Genomic DNA, 18,433 nt, shown 5'->3' with positions numbered 1-18,433 from the left:
GGATTTTTTCCCTTGTTTCTTTCTTTAGTAAATTGTTCCTATTGATTTAGTGTTTGGGCTGAGATTTTCCCCATTAATACCTGTATTTATATTGAGGCACTATAGTAAGTTGAGTCACTAACTATTCTTCTTGTGCCATATCCATCATCAGACGTTGGTGATCATGTTGGTGATCCTATTTTTCAACAGCCGCATGAAAAAGTGCTGCTGAGTTTTGTCCAAACCAGTCCCTTAGATTTTGAAGCCATGATGTTCTTCTTCTGCCTGGACCTCATTTGCCTTCAGTCTTTCCTTGGAGGATTAAGTGAAGGAGGCCGTATTTTCTGGGTGTCGCATCACAAGTCCCAAATATTCTAACTTTTGCTTTTTTATGGTTTTGATGATTTCCCTTGGCTTTCCCACGCAGCTTATCACCACCTCATTTCTGATTTTGTCAACCCGACTTATATGTACCTGTAAATCCACATTTCAAATGCTTCTAGTCTCTTCAAGGGGCTTTCTGTCAGAGACCAACTCTCCACTCCGTAGAGCAGGATAGAACTAACTATAGTTACTAACTATAGTTCTCCAGAATTTCAGTTTGGAAACTATCCTAGTGTTTCTCAACCTTGGCAACTTTAAGACATGGGGACTTTAATTCTCAGAATTCTCCAGCCAGCCAAGTGGAGAATTTAAAGTACCCAAATCTTAAAAGTTGCCAAGGTTGAAAAACACTGCTCTAGCCTATTGAAGTTGGTTGGGAGTGAAACGTGGGAAGCTTTACATACTGAGCACATAATTGATTATTAAACTATGGGATGTTTCATAACACATAGTAAGAGCCTGGTCCTCAGTACATAAATAACTGATTTGATTAGGAATCTGTCTCATTTAGCCTATGTAAAGTTAAAGGTTCCCCTCGCACATATGTGCTAGTCGTTCCCGACTCTAGGGGACAGTCTCATCTCTGTTTCAAAGCCAAAAAGCCAGCGCTGTCCGAAGACGTCTCCGTGGTCATGTGGCCAACATGACTAAATGCCAAAGGCGCACGGAACACTGTTACCTTCCCACCAAAGGTGGTTCCTATTTTTCTACTTGCATTTTTACATGCTTTTGAACTGCTAGGTTGGCAGAAGCTGGGACAAGTAACGGGAGCTCACTCCGTTACGCGGCGCTAGGGAGTCAAACTGCCGACCTTTCTGATCGACAATCTCAGCATCTTAGCCACCGTGCCCCTATATTATATGCCTACTTCTAACTTAATCTTGTGTGTATTGCTTTGCTGTGGCTTTTCAGAGCCTCAGGCAGCCTTTCTCAACCTTTTAACCACGGCTCAGGAAATATCTGCAACAAAATCCAAAAGATATGAAAACTTCACAATACAATCCACTTCTTACCCACACCGTAAACATTTTACAATAGCAAAGTGGCAAGCTAACAACTGAGTCAAGGCCTATAAAATGTCCCACCACTGAAAGGCTTGCATTGCATGCGATGCAATGTTCAAAAACCAAAGTTTTCAGGTTGTTTCAATTGCAGTCTCTGACTGTTGTCATGAGGAGAGATTTTAGAAGATAAAATTAGATTTATTCCCCTCCTCCACCTGATTGCCATTTTTGTCTCTTCTCATTGCTTTAGGTGGGATGATGTCCATCTTTCTCATGGGTTGCTATGATCCTGACAGCCAGAAGTGGTGCACAGTGACCAAATGTGCTGGCGGACATGACGATGCCACACTTGCCCGGCTTCAGAAAGAATTGGACATGGTGAAAATCAGCAAGGTTTGTGTTTAGAAGGCCTTGTGGCTCACCAGGTGAAAAAGCTTCCTGTGAGTCTTGTCTTGCAGGAAATGGCAATGTTTTTGCTGTAATTTGAAACATGGAAACTAAAACTAACTTTTTTTTTAGCTTTAAACTTCTCCCTGATTGAGTTTAATGCTAAAGATCGAGATCCAGTTTCTTTTTCTCATTTACCCATGTACACAAATAGTACATTCAGATGATCCTCCATATCTGGGTTTTTAAAGTTCAAAGAGGTCATGCTCTTTTCTCTGTATTGCTGCATTTAAAGCAGGGGTGAAATGCTTCCAGTTTGGATTGCTTCACCCGAACCGGTAGTAAAAAAAATGCTACCAATTTGGGTGAACCGGTAGCATTTTTTTACATTCCAACAATCAGCTGCGCCACGCGATATAATGTGGCACAGCTGATTGTTGCACAGCGGATTGTCGGAGCTACATGGTAGCGCCTGCGGTGTACATGTGTGCGAAGTGGTAGCAGACTTCACAGCATTTCACCCCTAATTTAAAGGATATTAAATGCTGTTTTACTATAACTTGGTCCTAATTGACAACTCCTCAGGTTTGTGCAAAATGGAATAAATAGGGAAGCAGTGCAGAAGACAAAGGGTTACTCCTTCTCATTCCTATTTGTTGTTATATTGAAACTGAATTATTTTCCAATCATTTCATCTCTTTCTCCAATATCTCAGAATAATCCTGGGGTAAGATAATAATGTACTTAGTTATATTAAGTTAAAACTTACTTGCAATGTTTGTATATTGTCCCCCCTATCCCTCCATGCACCATAAAGCAACTGAAATTATGATGTAATTGTCTCCCACAATCACAACAACCACCAAAGTCCTGTTGAAATAACCTATTATTTGGTTTTTGTTTAGTATGTTGTTCGGGGTATAGCAATTTGTAAATCATGGTTTCTGACGATAATGTGACACTAGCAAACCCTGATTGGACCATAATCAGTGGGCCCAGTTCCAGCACAGACTCTTGGTTCAATTTCTGTACTAGGTTTTTCATCTCTTTGGAATTTTTCGGGTATTAAATGCTAGCTTGTGGACAGCTTCTATGCCAAAGCTTTGAAAACTGCAGTGCAATACAATTTTCTTAGATGTATGGGAACCATTTATTCCTTTAATCATCATTATTTTCCATCCCATAATAATGGGCTACATTGATGGATGCCTTTTTCTTCCATTGTCTAGGATCCCAGTAAAATTCCAGACTGGTTAAAGATTAATAAGAATTATTATCCGGATTTCATTGTTCCAGACCCAAAGGTAAAATGTCTTATGGGAGTGGGTGTTTCCCATGAAAAAGTGGCTTCTCCTGAAGGTCCCTGAAGCCTTCAGAGCGCTTAAAACAACCCTCCAAGCAAACTGGAAGTGACTTCCCATTTGCTCGGAGGGTTGTTTTGACTGCTCCGGAGGCTTCAGGGAAGCCTCCTGAAGGTCCCTGAAGCCTCCGGAGGACCTCCAGAAGGGGGAGGGGGGTGGACGACAATGCTGTTTTCACCCTCCCCAGGCATTTGATTAGTGAATGCATGGGTGAAAAGGAAAGAGTGGTCGCATTCAAAATACAAGATTCACTCCCACGAATCCTAGAGTTACAAATGGAATGGGCAAGCTCCATTACATTCATAACTCGAGGACTACCTGAACACTTTTCCAGATTTCTGAATGCGTAGGCAAAAAAATCATGGAAGAATGCTAGTAACAGCTACAAACCAATCCATTTATGAAAAGCCAGGCGCAGTGGGTATAGGAAAGTGGACCTTGTAGGAGTTATTATACATTGATATATTGTACATTCATATAGCTTACATTACACAGCCATTGGGATAAGAAATTAAAACAAAAACAAAATAGAATGAAATTGAGCAAGTCTCACGCTGTAGTATTCTGGACCAGATTCACTCTAAGCAAAAGTTGGGTTAAAGTCCTGTTTTTATATACCAGATTGTTGCCGTGAGATGTTCAAGAAGAGACAGATAACCTTCTGTTAAGAATATTTTACTTTGGACAATACCCTAAATGTCCTTTTGGTACATTTAGGGTATTAGTCCAAGGGTGATTCAGTTGACTGTCCTAATGAAAAAACCTTTCTGAACTGATTAAAGCCAAATTGGATGCTTCCAAATTGATCCAATATTTTAATGACATAAAAAGGATTGTTGACCAAACAAATCAATAACAAATCAATTAATTTAGTTAGTAATTCGGGACTCTGCATGGGTTCCTCTGATTGGCTAGATTATCTAATATTGATCTCACACAAATTGATCTTACACAATCCAAAACACTCAATTTTGTACCTGCTTCTTAAAATTAATGAAAAACATAAACGCCTGTGTAGAATTGATGGACCGTGATTACTCATGGTTCCTGTAGAAGAAAATATATATGTAGCTCATTATTAAAATGTTGAGTCCATGGTGCTTTCTCAGCTTGGTTATTTGCTTGCAAAGAGTTCATTATCCAACTAGGTGATATTAATGATGTTATCTAAGTGGGTAATGAAACATCTGCAAGTAAGCAATCAAGCTCAGAGAGCACCAAGGACACATCATCACTCATGGTGCACAGAGCACTCCATCTCTTGGTTCATTGGCAAGGAAGATTTTTTCCCCAATCATTACCATTTGTCTTAGGCAGCACCAGTCTGGGAGATTACAGGCGCTGAATTCTCGAAAGCAGAGGCCCACACAGCTGATGGGATCTCAATCCGCTTCCCCCGGTGTACTCGTATCCGGGATGACAAAGATTGGACTACCTCCACCACCCTCCCACAACTCAAGGTGAGTCACTTGTTTTACAGATATAGCCACCCTATATATATGAGATCCATATCTCGAAATACAATTCTCAGCATTTCTGCATTATATATATTCTGCAGTGTGTGTGTGTGTGTACGTATATGTATGTAGAAGTGGCTAAGAGGCTGAGTTTGTCGATCAGAAAGGTTGACTGTTTGAATCCCTAGCGCTGTGTAACAGAGTGAGTTCCCGTTACTTGTCCCAGCTTCTTCCAACTTAGCTGTTCGAAAGCATGTAAAAATGCAAGTAGGAAAATAGGGACCACCTTTGGTAGGAAGGTAACTGTTCCGTGCGCCTTCGGCATTGAGTCATGCTGGCCACATGACCAAGGAGAAGTCTTTGGACAGCGCTGGCTCTTTGGCTTTGAAACGGAGATGAGCACTGCCCCCTAGAGTTGGGAACTACTAGCACATATGTGCGAGGGCAACCTTTACCTTTATATGCATGTGTGTATATATAAATTATATCTCCATCCCAGCTCTCCTCGTCAATCTGTACACAATTCATCTTTCGTCTGTGGCTTATATCTTGTCATTGAGAACTTCTCCACTCCCATTATCTGAGAGTACCTTTTGAAAAAGAATCCCCATCTCCTAAATTTCTTACTTGGTCAAGATAGCGATAAGATCCCTTCATTTTTAAGTGGCCATGCTAAGGAAAAGGAATAGGAAAGGAAGCATTGTTTAGTGTCCTTAGCCATGAAATGTAGAAATGGGTCTCTCGGTAGGTTTCTGGGTTCCTCATATGGGGAAGACCTCTGCCTTCTATGTGGCACTGGTGAATTCTTTGAAAAACATATGGGCGACAACACAGAGTAATGGGATCCAGTGTTGGTGGATCAGTGTGATTCACATCCGGCCTTGTAGATCAGCTTTTGTCCAACCTTCAGTCGGAATAATTCAAACCCATCTATCTGGCTTGACTGAAAGCATCTAACTTCTTTTTCCAGAGAAAATAGTCAATAGTGGTTAAAAAGTTAGCATGCACACACTGAGAAAAAGACAACAAATTGAAGCTTTTGATAATCCCAGACTTCTCATCAACATTAAGCTGGAATCTGTGCCATTTGTTAACCCAGATGTTTCATTGGGAATAATTTACCAGTGTGCCTATTGTCCTGTTTTTTCCAGTAGAATCTGAATTGTACCTTGCAGGTAGAAGTGGGAAATTACAGAAAGACTTGCTACAAAGCTCTCCCCCCCCCCCCCCCGCCCCCAACTTCATGGAACTTTCTGGCTTTTGTGCAGGAGCTGTACCAAATATCTAAAGAAAAATCGGACTTCTTGGTAGTTGCAGCAGAAGAGGAGAACTCCACAACGGGCAGCAGCGGAGAAACTGAGGGCCAGCCCAAATTGTCTTCTCCTCAGAAGGCTGCAAAACCACAATCCAGGAAGTCTCCTGCGAAAGCCAAGAAGCCTGAAGGTGAGCAGTGGAGAAAAGGTATTAAAACTTCTCCAGGGATCCATTTTTACTTCCGCCCCCCGCCCCACCAAGTTAGATTTATTCTAGTCCAGTGATGGCGAACCTTTTTTGGCTCGCGTGTCAAAAGCAGGGGGAGTCGTCCGCGGGCGGCCACACCCATAATACTATGCGTACGACCACAGAACGCATGCCCGCATGACCAGGGCTTCCCCCCCCCCCATTTTTGGCATGCTTTTTTCGCCCTCCCCAGGCTCCAGAGACTTTATAGGAGCCTGGGGAGGGCAAAAACAACCTCCACGGCCCCACCCAGAGGCCCTCCGGAGGCTTCAGGCTCTGGAGGCTTCAGGAGCTTTCCTGAAGCCTCCAGAGCCTTCCCCGAAGCCTCCGAAACACAAAAACCTGGCCCTACGGACAAACCGGAAGTTAGGGAATTGACTTCCAGTTTGCTCATAGGGCCAGTCTTAGCCCTCAGGAGCCTTCAGGAGGCTTCCCTTGCGAAAAATGGCCTCAAAAAAAGGCCAAAGTCAGCTGGCCAGCGCATGCATGCGCGCTAGCCAGATGACAGGGCAAGCCTCGTGTGCCCTGACGAATGGCTCCTCGTGCCACATGTGGTTCGTCATCACGGTTCTAGTCAGACCTTGTTCTGTAAAAATCTCAGGATTATAGTTGCGAGGATCAGAATTTTTCGAATAATTGCTGTGCCCCCCACGTGCACAGTGATTTCCTCTAGAAATCTAAACACTGCAACATTACCTTTCCAATTCAAACATGCTTTTCATGGCTGCTGTTTACATTGTCAGGTGTTTGACACTTAGCTAATCTATTAAATCAACCAGTGTTGGTAGGTATTGTTTCAGTACTGGCTTGGTAGATATACGGGGCTAATTACCGTTCTGTATTTTGGAAGCTTTAAAATGGTTTTGGGCCATTCCCTGTCTTCAACAATGAGAATTCACTTCTCATGGACAACTTTGGTCCATTAGAAACGGAATCAAGTTCTCTTTTGATTTGTGCCATTTTGTGCTCAAAATGCTCTTGGGTACATAATATAAAGATGAGGTTTCCCTCCGGTTGCTTTTGGTGATCAGTGTGAGAAGGTACATACAGCATTCCAGTCATTGCAGAAACAACTACCTGTTGCCAACTTTGAATCTTACGATGGAGCAAGCTATAAAATCAGAACTAAAAACTGTTGTTATTTTCAAATATAACGTCAGTCAGCAGGAATGGCTGCAGAGCCTGCCTGAAGGTGTCCTCTGCCTCTATTTCCATGGGCAGGATAACCTTTCTTATATGAATCCATTGTTTTTTGCCATCTGCTTAGGATTGATGTAGAAACTTTTTTCCCTCATTAGCCAGCAAACTGCTAGATAAATCTCCACTGAAGAAAACTGAGGGAAAGCGCGGAGAAAAAAGGAAAGCAGCCGAGATGGAGGAGGACAAAAGAAAGGTAAGAATCTCAATGTAAACAAATTGGAAAATCCTCCGAACCTCCTTGTCATCTATAATGTACATTCTAAGCTTTTTATAAGGATGGAGAACTGAATTTCACGCCCCAAGTAAATGTTACTCGAGTCTGTTACAGTTCCCTAGCATTTCATATTACAGGTAATCCTCAACTTGATGCCACAGTTGGGACCAGAATCTCAACTTGTTGAGCAAAACAGTCATTAAGTGAGTTGTCATGTAACGATTTTGCTCAACAACCACAATCTTGGTACTCCCAGTCATGGTCATAAGCAGTCTCTCAGTCGGTAAGTAGAGCGTCTGAGGCAGGGGTGAAATCCAGCAGGTTCCGGAGAACTGGTAGCAGAAATTTTGGATAGTTCAGAGAACCGGCAAATGCCACCTCTGGCTGGCCCCAAAGTGGGGTGAGAATGGAGATTTTGCAGTAATCTTCTCCTGCCACACCCACAAAGCCATACCACACCCACAAAGCCATACCACACCCACAAAGCCATGCTCACAGAACCAGTAGTAAAAAAAAATGAATTTCACCACTGGTCTGAGGTAAGGAGTATGTTGGTGTCTGAGGGGATTGGAATAGGCCCTGAGCGCCTTCAGTTCCTCAATTCACCAGCATGTGAAAACCTTTCATGGCTGCTCCCCACCAGGCCCAGAATGCCTATTATGCAATTTTGAAAAGCAGCCTTCCAAATAATTGCAAGAATGGTGCGGCCTTGCCTCGCATAGGCTGTGTGTACCCATCAACAGAAAAACTGCAAAGCTAAGTGGGCCAATTTGCACACCCTATGGAATTGTAACCAGTCATGGCCTCCTAGACCTGGTGGGTGGGGAGCAAGCTTGGGCCTCCTGAGTGTGATGAGGTGGGGAGCAGGCCTTCAGGGTTGCAGCAGCTTTGCATGCGTGGGTGGGCGGGTGAGATGGGGAAAAGATAGGTGGGTTGAGGAGGGTTGCAGCTGTCATAGTGTGGGTGGGCAGATAGCCCAACATCTGGATTTTTACCATGGGGGAGCTGCAACAGATGTAACTTTGGGTACAAGTCATTAAGTCCCTTCATTCAGTGTCACTGTAATTTTGAACAGTTGCTGAACAAATGGTTGTTAGGTGAGGACTTCCATATAGTAGCCAGTCTGCATTTTCAAAGTTCTCTTTAGCTTCAGCTATTTTTTGAAGGAAATATAGTCTGCACTGCAGAAATTGGAATTGTTCTAGAGCAGGGGTCTCCAACCTTGGCAACGTTAAGACTTGTGCAGCAGTTCCCGCCATTTCCTGGGGTGGGGGAACATACCCCACGTGCCCCTACCACCCACGCAGAACGGTCTTGCGGAGGCCACTCCCGCAAATCCTAGCTACTGCGTCCCTTCTCTGAGTGGCGGATGCAAAAAGAGCGGCAAGAACTCTGGGAGTTGAAGTCCATAAGTCTTAACCTTGCCAAGGTTTGAGATCCCTGTTCTAGAGGGGAATCGGACAGTATTGTCTGATCAACATTTGGCTAATGTAACTGAATTGCATTGCTCCATTAAAAGATAATCTCTTGCCAATGACCAGTTGAGGAGATATGCTGAGAATAGAGCTGAAAGCTTCCAAAAGCATCTTTTTGGCTACTTCTCCTTCCTCCTCGTTAGAAACAATATTGAACCACATACGATCTCGGCAAGGAGACGGTTGGATGTTTCAAGCACCCTGTGCCCATCACAAAACTATGAAGTTCTTCAGCAACAACTATTGTTTTCCTTACAGAGAAGCTGAATTGGAGAGCTTGCAGAGAGTCCTTCTCTCCTGTTCAGTGGAAGGCAGTGAGGACACCAGGCCCTTTTTGAGATCTAGTAACATACTCTCAAAACACCACCTCAGATTTAGCCATTAAATGACTGCAGTAAACCAGACTGTTCTACTCTTATTCACACATTTTAAAAGCATTTCACTTGAACAAAAAAAAAAAAAAGCACAAAAAAACAAATTAGTCAATTAATTTGAATTTTGGTACCATGTTTCCCTGAAAATAAGACCTCTGAAATAAGGGCTTGGCCTTATTTTTGGGGAGGTCTTATTATTTTTGAGGTGCAGGAGGCTCATTAACCGTGGCCCGCGGATCAGCTGATCCAGAGAGGGCTGGAAGTTCTGTCTCTGTTTCTGGCACACTCTTGCCAGCCCTGGCGTTGCTGGACCTGCCGCTCTTTTTGCGTCCGCCACTAAGAGAAGGGACGCAGTAGCTAGGGCTTGCGGGAGTGGCCTCCGCAAGGCCGTTCTGCGTGGGGTATGTTCCCCCATCCCAGGAGATGGCGGGAACAGCTGCGCATGCATTTAAATATTTTAGGGAAGGGCTTATTTTTGCACATGCACTCAAAAGCGTGATTGGGCTTATGATCTGGGAGGTCTTATTTTTGGGAAAACAGGGTAGCTTTGCACTCCTGTATGAGTGCATCCCCCCCACCCATTTATAGAAAAATTCTCTGGGATGTGGGAAGAGAGGAGGACAAGACACCAGATGCAACCATTTCACATGTTAGCAAGCATCCGGTGAACACATTTGCAACGTTGTGTATAATTGCTGTGGTTTCTCCCTGTGATGGGGGGGTGGGGGTGGGGTTGTTTAATTTTTTCCTAGTGGCTGTCACAGGTCACTAATGCATTACAAATTGGGCTCTCGTTTACCATTCTCTTGAATTTCCTACTCTTGAAGTAAAGCAAGGTTCTTGAATTATTCCACTTTTTTCAATTGTCTCCTAAGTAGCTACAGAACTACATTTTGTCACTAACTGCATTCACACATAAACTTCATCATCTCATTAAAATAATCTATTGTCTGGCCACACACAGCACATTTAACCAAATACAGGCAGTCCTCAATTTACAACCATTTGTTCAGGGACCACTTGAATTTACAGTGGCAGTGAAAAACGTGAATTATAAGGATACAGTACCACTGTGACATTCCCTCAGTCATGTGATCAAAATTCAGTCGCTTGGCTACTTGCATTTATTTGTGAGGGTTGCAATCCCCTGCAGTCATATGTCCACTTTTTGTGACCATCTGAGAAGCAAAATCAAGAGTCATTTAACCGTGTTATTAAGACCTGCAGTGATTTGTTTAACATCTGTGGGAAGTAAGGTCATAAAATGGGACAAAACTCACTTAACTGTCTTGCTTAGCCACAGACATTTTGGGCTCAATTGTAGTTGTAAGTCAAGGATTACCTTATAGTCTGCATTCCCACAGCATGCAAAGCAAGAACAAAGCCCTGGGTTAATTCCAACCAAGTTTAGCATTTTCAGGAAATGTAGTTGCTCCAGAATCTTCCACAGACCCCGATTAAGCAGGTCTTGTGTACACACAGCACCTAAATGCTGAAGTATGTTTCTCTTACATTACGCATGTTACCATACAGCTCTGTTCCTTCCAATTTAGAACCTTTTAAAAACATAATTCTCGTTGACTGTTCATCCTTCTTCTCGTGTGTTTCCTACCTCAAAACAGCAGATGCTACTGGACGTATTCACTGGGGTTAAGCTTTATCTTCCCCCATCTGTGGAGGGTTTCAGGAAACTCAAGCGTTATTTCGTAGCCTATGATGGAGACCTGGTTCAGGAGTATGATGCCACTTCAGCAACACATGTGATGGGGAGGATGGAAGACAACCCAGCTGCTAAGCATGTCTCCCCTGAGTGGATTTGGGAATGCATCCGAAAGAGAAGACTGGTGACTCCATGCTAGATTATCTGCTGTAAGCAAATAGCTCCAATGAAAAACAGTGATTAAATGTAGAGACTTCTTAACTGCATCCATTAAATGATCACCATCTGGAATGAATTAAGTACCTAATGAAAAAAATGACTGAATAGCAATCAATTGAAAATATTTCCACTTGTTTTTAATGTGTAGGGTTTTTTAAAATGAAAAATAGAAACAAAACCTTATCTGGAAGCTCCCTTTCCTAATTTTCACTCAGTGATAGCACTGATGTTATCTAGTTGGGTAATGAAACGTCTGCAAGAAAACAATCAAGCTTAGAGAACACCAAGGACTCCACATATCATGTGCCATAAATCAGTTCTTTATAATAATAATGCTGTGCAAAAATTTTGTATATAACTTTTTAAAGATCAATTTGGCACTACGTAACCATGTGTTTCTATTTCGTTTCTATTTCTCAGCCATTCACTACTTGACAGTTTATTTTATCCTTGTGTCTGGAAGTTTTTAGAGATGATACTACCATGTTTCCCTGAAAATAAAACAGGGACATTTTTTACTCCCAAAATAAGCACTTGGCCTTATTTTCGGGGGGGGGGGGGTGGTCTTATTATTTTTGAGGTACAAGAGGCAGCGAGCGTGGTTACCTCATGGTTGCTGCTGTGTTGCAATATTTTCAGGCTTATTTTCAGGGAAGGGTTTATTTTAGCGCATGCGCTCAAAAGCCCAAGTAGGCTTATTATCAGGGGAGGTCTTATTTTGGGAGAAACAGGGTAGCATGCATTTTATCTATTATGTTTTGTTTGAAGTGAATAGCTTATTTTTTATAGAATGTTTAATGGATGGGCGGTCTCATTACCAGACGGATTTTCAGGGTTGAACGACCATACCTGCCACATGATCTTTAACAGTACTATGTCATTCTGAAATATGGTATCCGGTGGGGTACCTCGGTTCTATCCTGGGTTTAATGCTCAGTAATTCCATAAATGACTTAGATAAAATGACAGAAGGGATGCTTATTAAAGATTGACTCAACCTTCCATTTTTCCGAGGCGGGTAAAATGAGAACCCATATTGTTGGGGGCAATAGGCTGACTCTGTAAACCACTTAGAGAGGGCTGTAAAAGCACTGTAAAACAGTATATAAGTCTAAGCGCTATTGCTATTATCAAATTTGAGGTGACACAAAGCTGGAGATTTATTAACCCTCAGAACAGAGATTCAAGATTTGTAAGGATACTGATGAACATAGGGCCCTATCCAACTAATTGCCGTTCAGACAGACCCTGGTTAATGAACCCCATCAAAATTTCCATCACTGAGCAAAGCTGGTGTTAGGTGAAACAGCGTGCGATTACAACACTTGACAATGGAAGTTCTGACAGTCCCTGTTGTCTTTGTTAGGCAAGAACCTCACACTTCTCTTGCCATGTGCGAACTGCAGGCTCCATCCTGCTATTTCTTCCCCAGCTGAGTTCTCTGCTGCACTACCAAGCTCATTTCTCTCTGTCATCTCTGCCTTTGGCCATTCTGCACTCTGCTGCTACCTATCTTCACCATCCCCTAATTTGTTTGGCACAATCGTAACTTCAAATGGTCACTGAACAAATGATTGAGGGCTATCTGCGTAGGGTTCTAGACTTAGGAAAAACCATATGCTTAGGTACAAAATAGTTGGTACCTGGTTCAGTAGTAGTATTTGTGAGAAGGATGTCAGAGTCCTGGTAGACCAGGGGTCTCCAACCTTGGCAGCTTTAAGACTTGCGGACTTCGACTCCCAGAATTGGGAGTTGAAAGCTGGCTGAGGAATTCTTGGAGTTGAAGTACACAAGTCTTAAAGTTGCCAAGGTTGGAGACCCCTGTGGTAGACAACAGGTTAAACATGAGCCAAAGGCAGTGTATGTTTTGCTGCTGAAAGCTCTCATGCAAACTTGGGCTGCATCCTCAGAGGTACAGTGTCAAGATCACTGGAGATGAGTGCTCTACTCGATGCTGCATTGGTGAGACCACACGTGAAATACTGCATTGAGTTCTGTCATGATGCAAGGAGGACGCAGAGAAACTGAAATGATGCAGAAAAAAGCAACTGAGATAATGGTCTGGAGGCTGAATCCTATGAAGAATGTTTACAGGAACTGGGCATGTTCAACCTAAAGAGGCAAAGACTAAAGGGAGACATGATACCAATCTTCCAATGTTGTCTCAGGAAGACTGTGGGTTTGTTCTCTGGAGCTCCCATGGGTACCATAAAAATCAATCAATGGAAGATTTCAGAGGACGCTCCAAACTCAAAATAAGGAAGAATTTCCTGACTTGAGAGCCCTTAAGCAGTGGAACAGATCCCTTAAGAGCCCATGTTTCATGGAAGTTCACATTCACCAGTCCTACATACAAATAATTAAAACTAAAATGTTTTGCAGGAGTTGTGAAATTTTCTGAACTGAAAACAAAACACTGGTAATTCCCCCCACGCAAAAAAAAAAAAAAAGGACAAAATTCATTCCATAGTGTTTTGAGCATCCTTTTCAGAGATCATGGAACTGAAAACAAGCTTTTGTTTTTCAACTGAGGGCCACAAGAGTGAGGTGTTAAAATAACCAACCTGCAGGAAAAATGGCCAAAGGGAATTTTAAACTGCTGTTTGCAAATAGTGGAAGGAACAGGTAGGTGGACTGTTGGATACTCCTTGGAGTTTCATTTACATTGCAGACACAACGGGCTCTGGTTCAAACGGTTATGCCATCAAGACATGATCAAGCAAAAGGATCGGTTTCCAGTTTTCATTATTAGTCTAAACAATATTTTGCCAAGTATCAAGTAACTCATGTTAAACCTGAAACATATTCTTTGTTTAAAAAGAAAAAGAGGAGCATAATTTAATAACATGTTTCCATTTTATTATAAAATTATAAAGCAGGACTCTGTGCTAGTGAGACCTGTCGAAATACAGCTTCTCACAGTCAAAATTAACTTTCCCACTGTTCAGACAATACATTGCTATATTATTGTTTTTTTCTGGTAGAATAACAGAAATCCTCCATAGCTTAGTGCAGCAGCAGCAGCAGTCCATCAGTCACAAAGCAGCATCACTATGGAGAAGGTTTCGCTTCACCAAAATTCAAATCACAGTCATTGGAAAATACCAAATTTTGAATCAAAATAGGGTGGCAGTGGGAACTTCATTATACAAGGGATAGAAAGAAAAAGAAACAAGCTACTTGTTTTACCCATGATTGGGACATTATTGCTGTCCCAACTCTTTTTTTTCCCCATCAGTGGGGAAGATCAGAATAGATCAAGGGTGTCAAACTCAAGGCCCGGGGACTGGATCCAGCTCACGGGGCTGCACCGGAAACTGCAAAGAACTAGCCCGTGGTTTTTCTGCCAGCGAAAAGGGGCTCCCAAGCTCCATTTTTGGCTGCCAGGGTCTCCTGCAACCCTCTGCCAATGAAAACAGCTCACTGGCAGAGGGTTGCAGGAGGCTGTGGCAGCCAAAAACAGAGCTCAGGAGCCTGTTTTCGCTGGCAGAGCGCTCAGGCCACTACAGATGCCCCCGACAGGAGTGACATGAAGCTGGCCATGCCCACCCCAGCTTCCTGAGGTCAAACAATCCTGATGCGGCCCTCAATGAAACCGAGTTTGACACCCATGGAATAGCCCAACGCTTTGGGAAGAGCAGCCCTGTCTAACTTGTTAAGTCACCACCCATGTTTACATTGAACTTGACAACAAATAGAGATTTGGGTATTTTCCTTCTTCAGGTTCCTACCTCTTCTTCCCCTGCTATTACCCGTACCAGCAATTTTGTTTTAGGCATGATCAACATCTAATATTCACAAAGTTCACAAAGAACCCCTTTATTCATTATCGTGCCCCCTATTGGAATGTAAAGTTTATTTTTTTAAAAAGTCCTTCCTAAAAGGGGGAAAAGGGAAATTTAACAGCTGAACAACAGTAACTCAAATGACATTTCTAACATTAACTGAAGTTTTAAGATTTCCTATATGGAAAAAAAATCCCTCTGTTCCTCACCATCCCAAAGAAAAGGGTTACAAATTGTTTCCCTCATTGGCTTTATACATAGCCAATCCGTGTTAAAAATGCACCGAAGCCCCACCCCGCCCCAAAAAAGCTTTTTTTTAAAAAAACTATCCACAAACTACGATGTTGGTTGCAGAGGTTACAGATATACATATAGGGATTATATCTCACAATCTGTTATCAAAAGCATTTACAAAAAAAGTAGGTAGGACAGAGGTTCACAATCCCAGGTATTTGGGATATTGCCATGCCCAATAGTGCAATTCTGAAGGTAGATCTTTGGGAACCATAATGAAGAAGGTAATATATACTGCATGTGCAAACTGATTTGTAAAAAAAATATATCCCTTTCTTTTGAACACCTGTGGAATTCCATAGGAGAAAGGGAGGAAAGATTTATATGCAATCTTTCATCGATGCAACCTGTAAGCAAATTGATGGTTAACTATTTTACACTCATCTCAGGACTTAAGGCAGCATTAGTGCACTTCCTATGTTCTGAAATACAATTCCCTTGCTGCTAAGGCTAAAAAGAACTGCAGTACAAAACACCTGTACTGTAGGCTTAAGGCAAACTATAAGGCATCTTCAACTTACAAAAGGCAATTAACAAATTTGGGAAACAGCCAAAATTTAAGAAAGCACTTGGGCTGACTGGGAATTAAGACATGAACAGTGAAGGAAGCCGCTGATATGAAAGTGCCACATTTCTTAAGGCTTTTTATGCAACATGGAGAGAAAAACTGTCTTTCTGAAACACCCTTGGAAGAAGATAGTATGTAAACAACTAAATGGTTCTCCTGGATTTCTTCCAAAACCATTTTTTTTTTAAGAATTACTGATTACCTTTTTTCTGTGATTCTTCCTAAAACAGTCCTCTCCGTCAGTTGTAAAAGTAGGATCCAGTCCAAGATTCATGGGGATTCATTAACTGCAGTTAGATAGCTAAACACATTTGCGTAGTCACCAAAAAATGGTTTCAGAAGAGCACGGCAAAAGACCCTCCATCTTCAGCATTTCATTTCATCTTTACTAATGAAAAGATCCATTCTGATCCCATGTATCCAATTTCTTCACTTCAATGCTTCACCGAAGAGTGATTAAAGAACATAAGATTTTTTTTTTCAATAGAAGCAAATGAAATGCCAACGCTTGTCATTTAAAGGCAGAAATACGTACTTCAAAAAAATCAAGTAGTTGAACTTCTACAGAAAGCAATCTGGACATCTGTTCATCTCGGTATGAAATACTATTATCAGAAAGGCAGCAAATGCTAACAAAAGAGTGAAATGAAGAGGATCCTTTGTCAAGGACAGGCCCTAATGTAGTTTATGATCTGACGCTGGCCTTTAAAAAGCACAACTGGTTCCGCCTTATTATCCCAAATGCTAATTCCATAAGCAAAATCCAGAACAAATGTTAAAGAGTTTTCCCCAATGACAATACAAAACAAATCAATTATAATGCAACTTGATTTTCTTAAAGGCCACCGCATTTTGATCATGACAAAATTATAAACAAACAAAAACATAGAAAGTATCCCTGAGATACTCATTCGCTACAAAACTGGCAAAATTTCAACTCCATCATTGTAAATCCTCGCCTCGCCTACAACCCCTCTTCATCTGTAGATATGTCACCATGGCCACTACGGTAGGACACAGGTTTACTCTGTACAAGAATCCAAGGCAATAGAAGAGACAACTTTCAGCCTGACCAGCAAGGCTAGCTAATAAACTAAAAGTTTTTTCTTTAAAAAAAATATATATCCAAAAAAAGGAGGAATATATATTCTCCCCTTCAAGGATTTAGTCAAAGAGAAAGGAGAATTGAGAGAAGCAAATCTCTCTTCCTCTTTAGATCACCTTGTTTATTTACTCCAGAGGGGAAGAGCCTCAATGTCTTGGAAACATCAAGAGTTTCTTTATGCCCTGTCAAAAGCAGACAAAGAAAAGGCATGTTGCTTTCTAGATCTACTGAGGATGTCCAGCTCTCCAGGCACTGTAGTATAATGCACAGTATTAGTTGGGGTAGGCAGCCAATCACAGCTCAATTCTCCGCAGCCCTCCATCCTTCATCTCACCTATCATCTGTGGGCTTCTTAAGAATGGGGACTGGGTGGCTCTGGGACTGGTGCTCTCTGTCACAGTGGAAGAATATTAGTCCTGCTTCCTGTGCTTTTAAGTCCTGAAAACGTGGACAGCTCTTATCACGTATTGCCGGCAGATGGGACACTCATTCATACGTTTCCCACACTTTGTGCAAGTCACCATGTGGCCACACTCCAATAGGACACAGTCAATGACGGAGTCCATACAGATTTTGCAGAGATTTTCTTCAGAACCAGGGAGGGTGGCATTACCAGTTGGAGCTGGAACAACAAGAAGAGAAGAAGGATTTTTAGCATGGGAGACTAAAATTTCTGGCAGGAAGCAAAAGAAACATAGAGTGACTGGGTTCGATTCACTCAGAACAGGGGTCTCAAACTCAAGGCCCGCAGGCTGGATCCGGCCTTCAATGTGGTCAGATCCGGCCCAGGGGGCCATCCTGGAAAATATAAGGGGCTAGCCCACCTCACTTCAGCCCAGTCTACCCATGTCACTTTGGCCCAATCTACCCAGTGCAAAGAGGAAACATCAGGCCAGCAGTTTGGGGTGTGAGGTCAAGCTGACCATGCCAACCCAGCTAACCACATCCACCCAGTCAGCCATGCTGTGAGTGGCATCCAGCTGACCACACCCATCCAGTCAGCCATGCCCACCTGCTCCCCCACCCAAGGTCAACCATAGCCCTGATGTGGTCCTCAATGAAATTGAATTTAACACCCCTAACTTAGAACATCAAAAACAAGGTAATAAAGTGTACCACACTTGTGATGCCGATCCTCTGTTTCTACCTACTGCTTTAGAAAAGATTGCATGCTACCACCTCAGATGTTTCTACCTGCTTTCTTTTATTTTCCAGTTATTCTCTCCTAGGTTCACCCTTGCTCCTCAGCATGTCTTCCCCCCTTCAGAACAAAGGTGGGTAGGAATTTGCATGACACACAGATACACAATGCCTCTCCATTTCTATGTATTTCTCTTTGTGACTATCTCCCTGGTGGCGCAGTGGTTAGAATGCAGTACTGCAGGTTACTTCTGCTGACTGCCGGCTGCCTACTATTTGGCAGTTCAAATCTCACCAGGATCAAGGTTGATTCAGCTTTCCATCCTT

At 42.4% G+C, this 18,433-nt stretch overlaps 2 protein-coding genes across 7 annotated transcripts in view; one reads left to right on the top strand and one right to left on the bottom strand.

The window, feature by feature from the left end:
- Positions 1–11,601, top strand: part of LIG3 (DNA ligase 3) — a 32,207-nt gene extending 20,606 nt beyond the window's left edge. For 2 of the 3 annotated variants that reach the window (XM_087717288.1, XM_087717290.1), the window contains exons 15-20: positions 1,618–1,760; positions 2,984–3,058; positions 4,429–4,575; positions 5,841–6,015; positions 7,371–7,465; positions 10,958–11,601. In XM_087717288.1, the coding sequence (XP_087573414.1) occupies positions 1,618–1,760; positions 2,984–3,058; positions 4,429–4,575; positions 5,841–6,015; positions 7,371–7,465; positions 10,958–11,194 (872 nt within the window). In that variant the 3' untranslated portion in view covers positions 11,195–11,601. The remainder of the gene's footprint in view (positions 1–1,617; positions 1,761–2,983; positions 3,059–4,428; positions 4,576–5,840; positions 6,016–7,370; positions 7,466–10,957) is intronic. The other variant, XM_087717289.1, reaches the window with a different exon arrangement.
- Positions 11,602–14,051: 2,450 nt separating this feature from the next.
- The window catches only part of RFFL (ring finger and FYVE like domain containing E3 ubiquitin protein ligase), a 53,238-nt gene continuing 48,856 nt past the window's right edge, over positions 14,052–18,433 (bottom strand). For all 4 annotated transcript variants that reach the window (XM_087717285.1, XM_087717286.1, XM_014060313.2 and 1 more), the window contains one exon: positions 14,052–17,588. In XM_087717285.1, coding sequence (XP_087573411.1) covers positions 17,398–17,588 — 191 coding nt within the window. In that variant the 3' untranslated portion in view covers positions 14,052–17,397. The remainder of the gene's footprint in view (positions 17,589–18,433) is intronic.

Source organism: Thamnophis sirtalis, unplaced genomic scaffold, assembly GCF_051295495.1.
Source record: "Thamnophis sirtalis isolate CommonGarterSnake01/CBP01778 unplaced genomic scaffold, rThaSir2_p1.2 scaffold_6, whole genome shotgun sequence".
In the NCBI taxonomy this organism is placed as follows: domain Eukaryota; kingdom Metazoa; phylum Chordata; class Lepidosauria; order Squamata; family Natricidae; genus Thamnophis; species Thamnophis sirtalis.
Note: the sequence above shows the minus strand (reverse complement) of the source record. Positions and strands in the feature narration are given on the sequence as shown.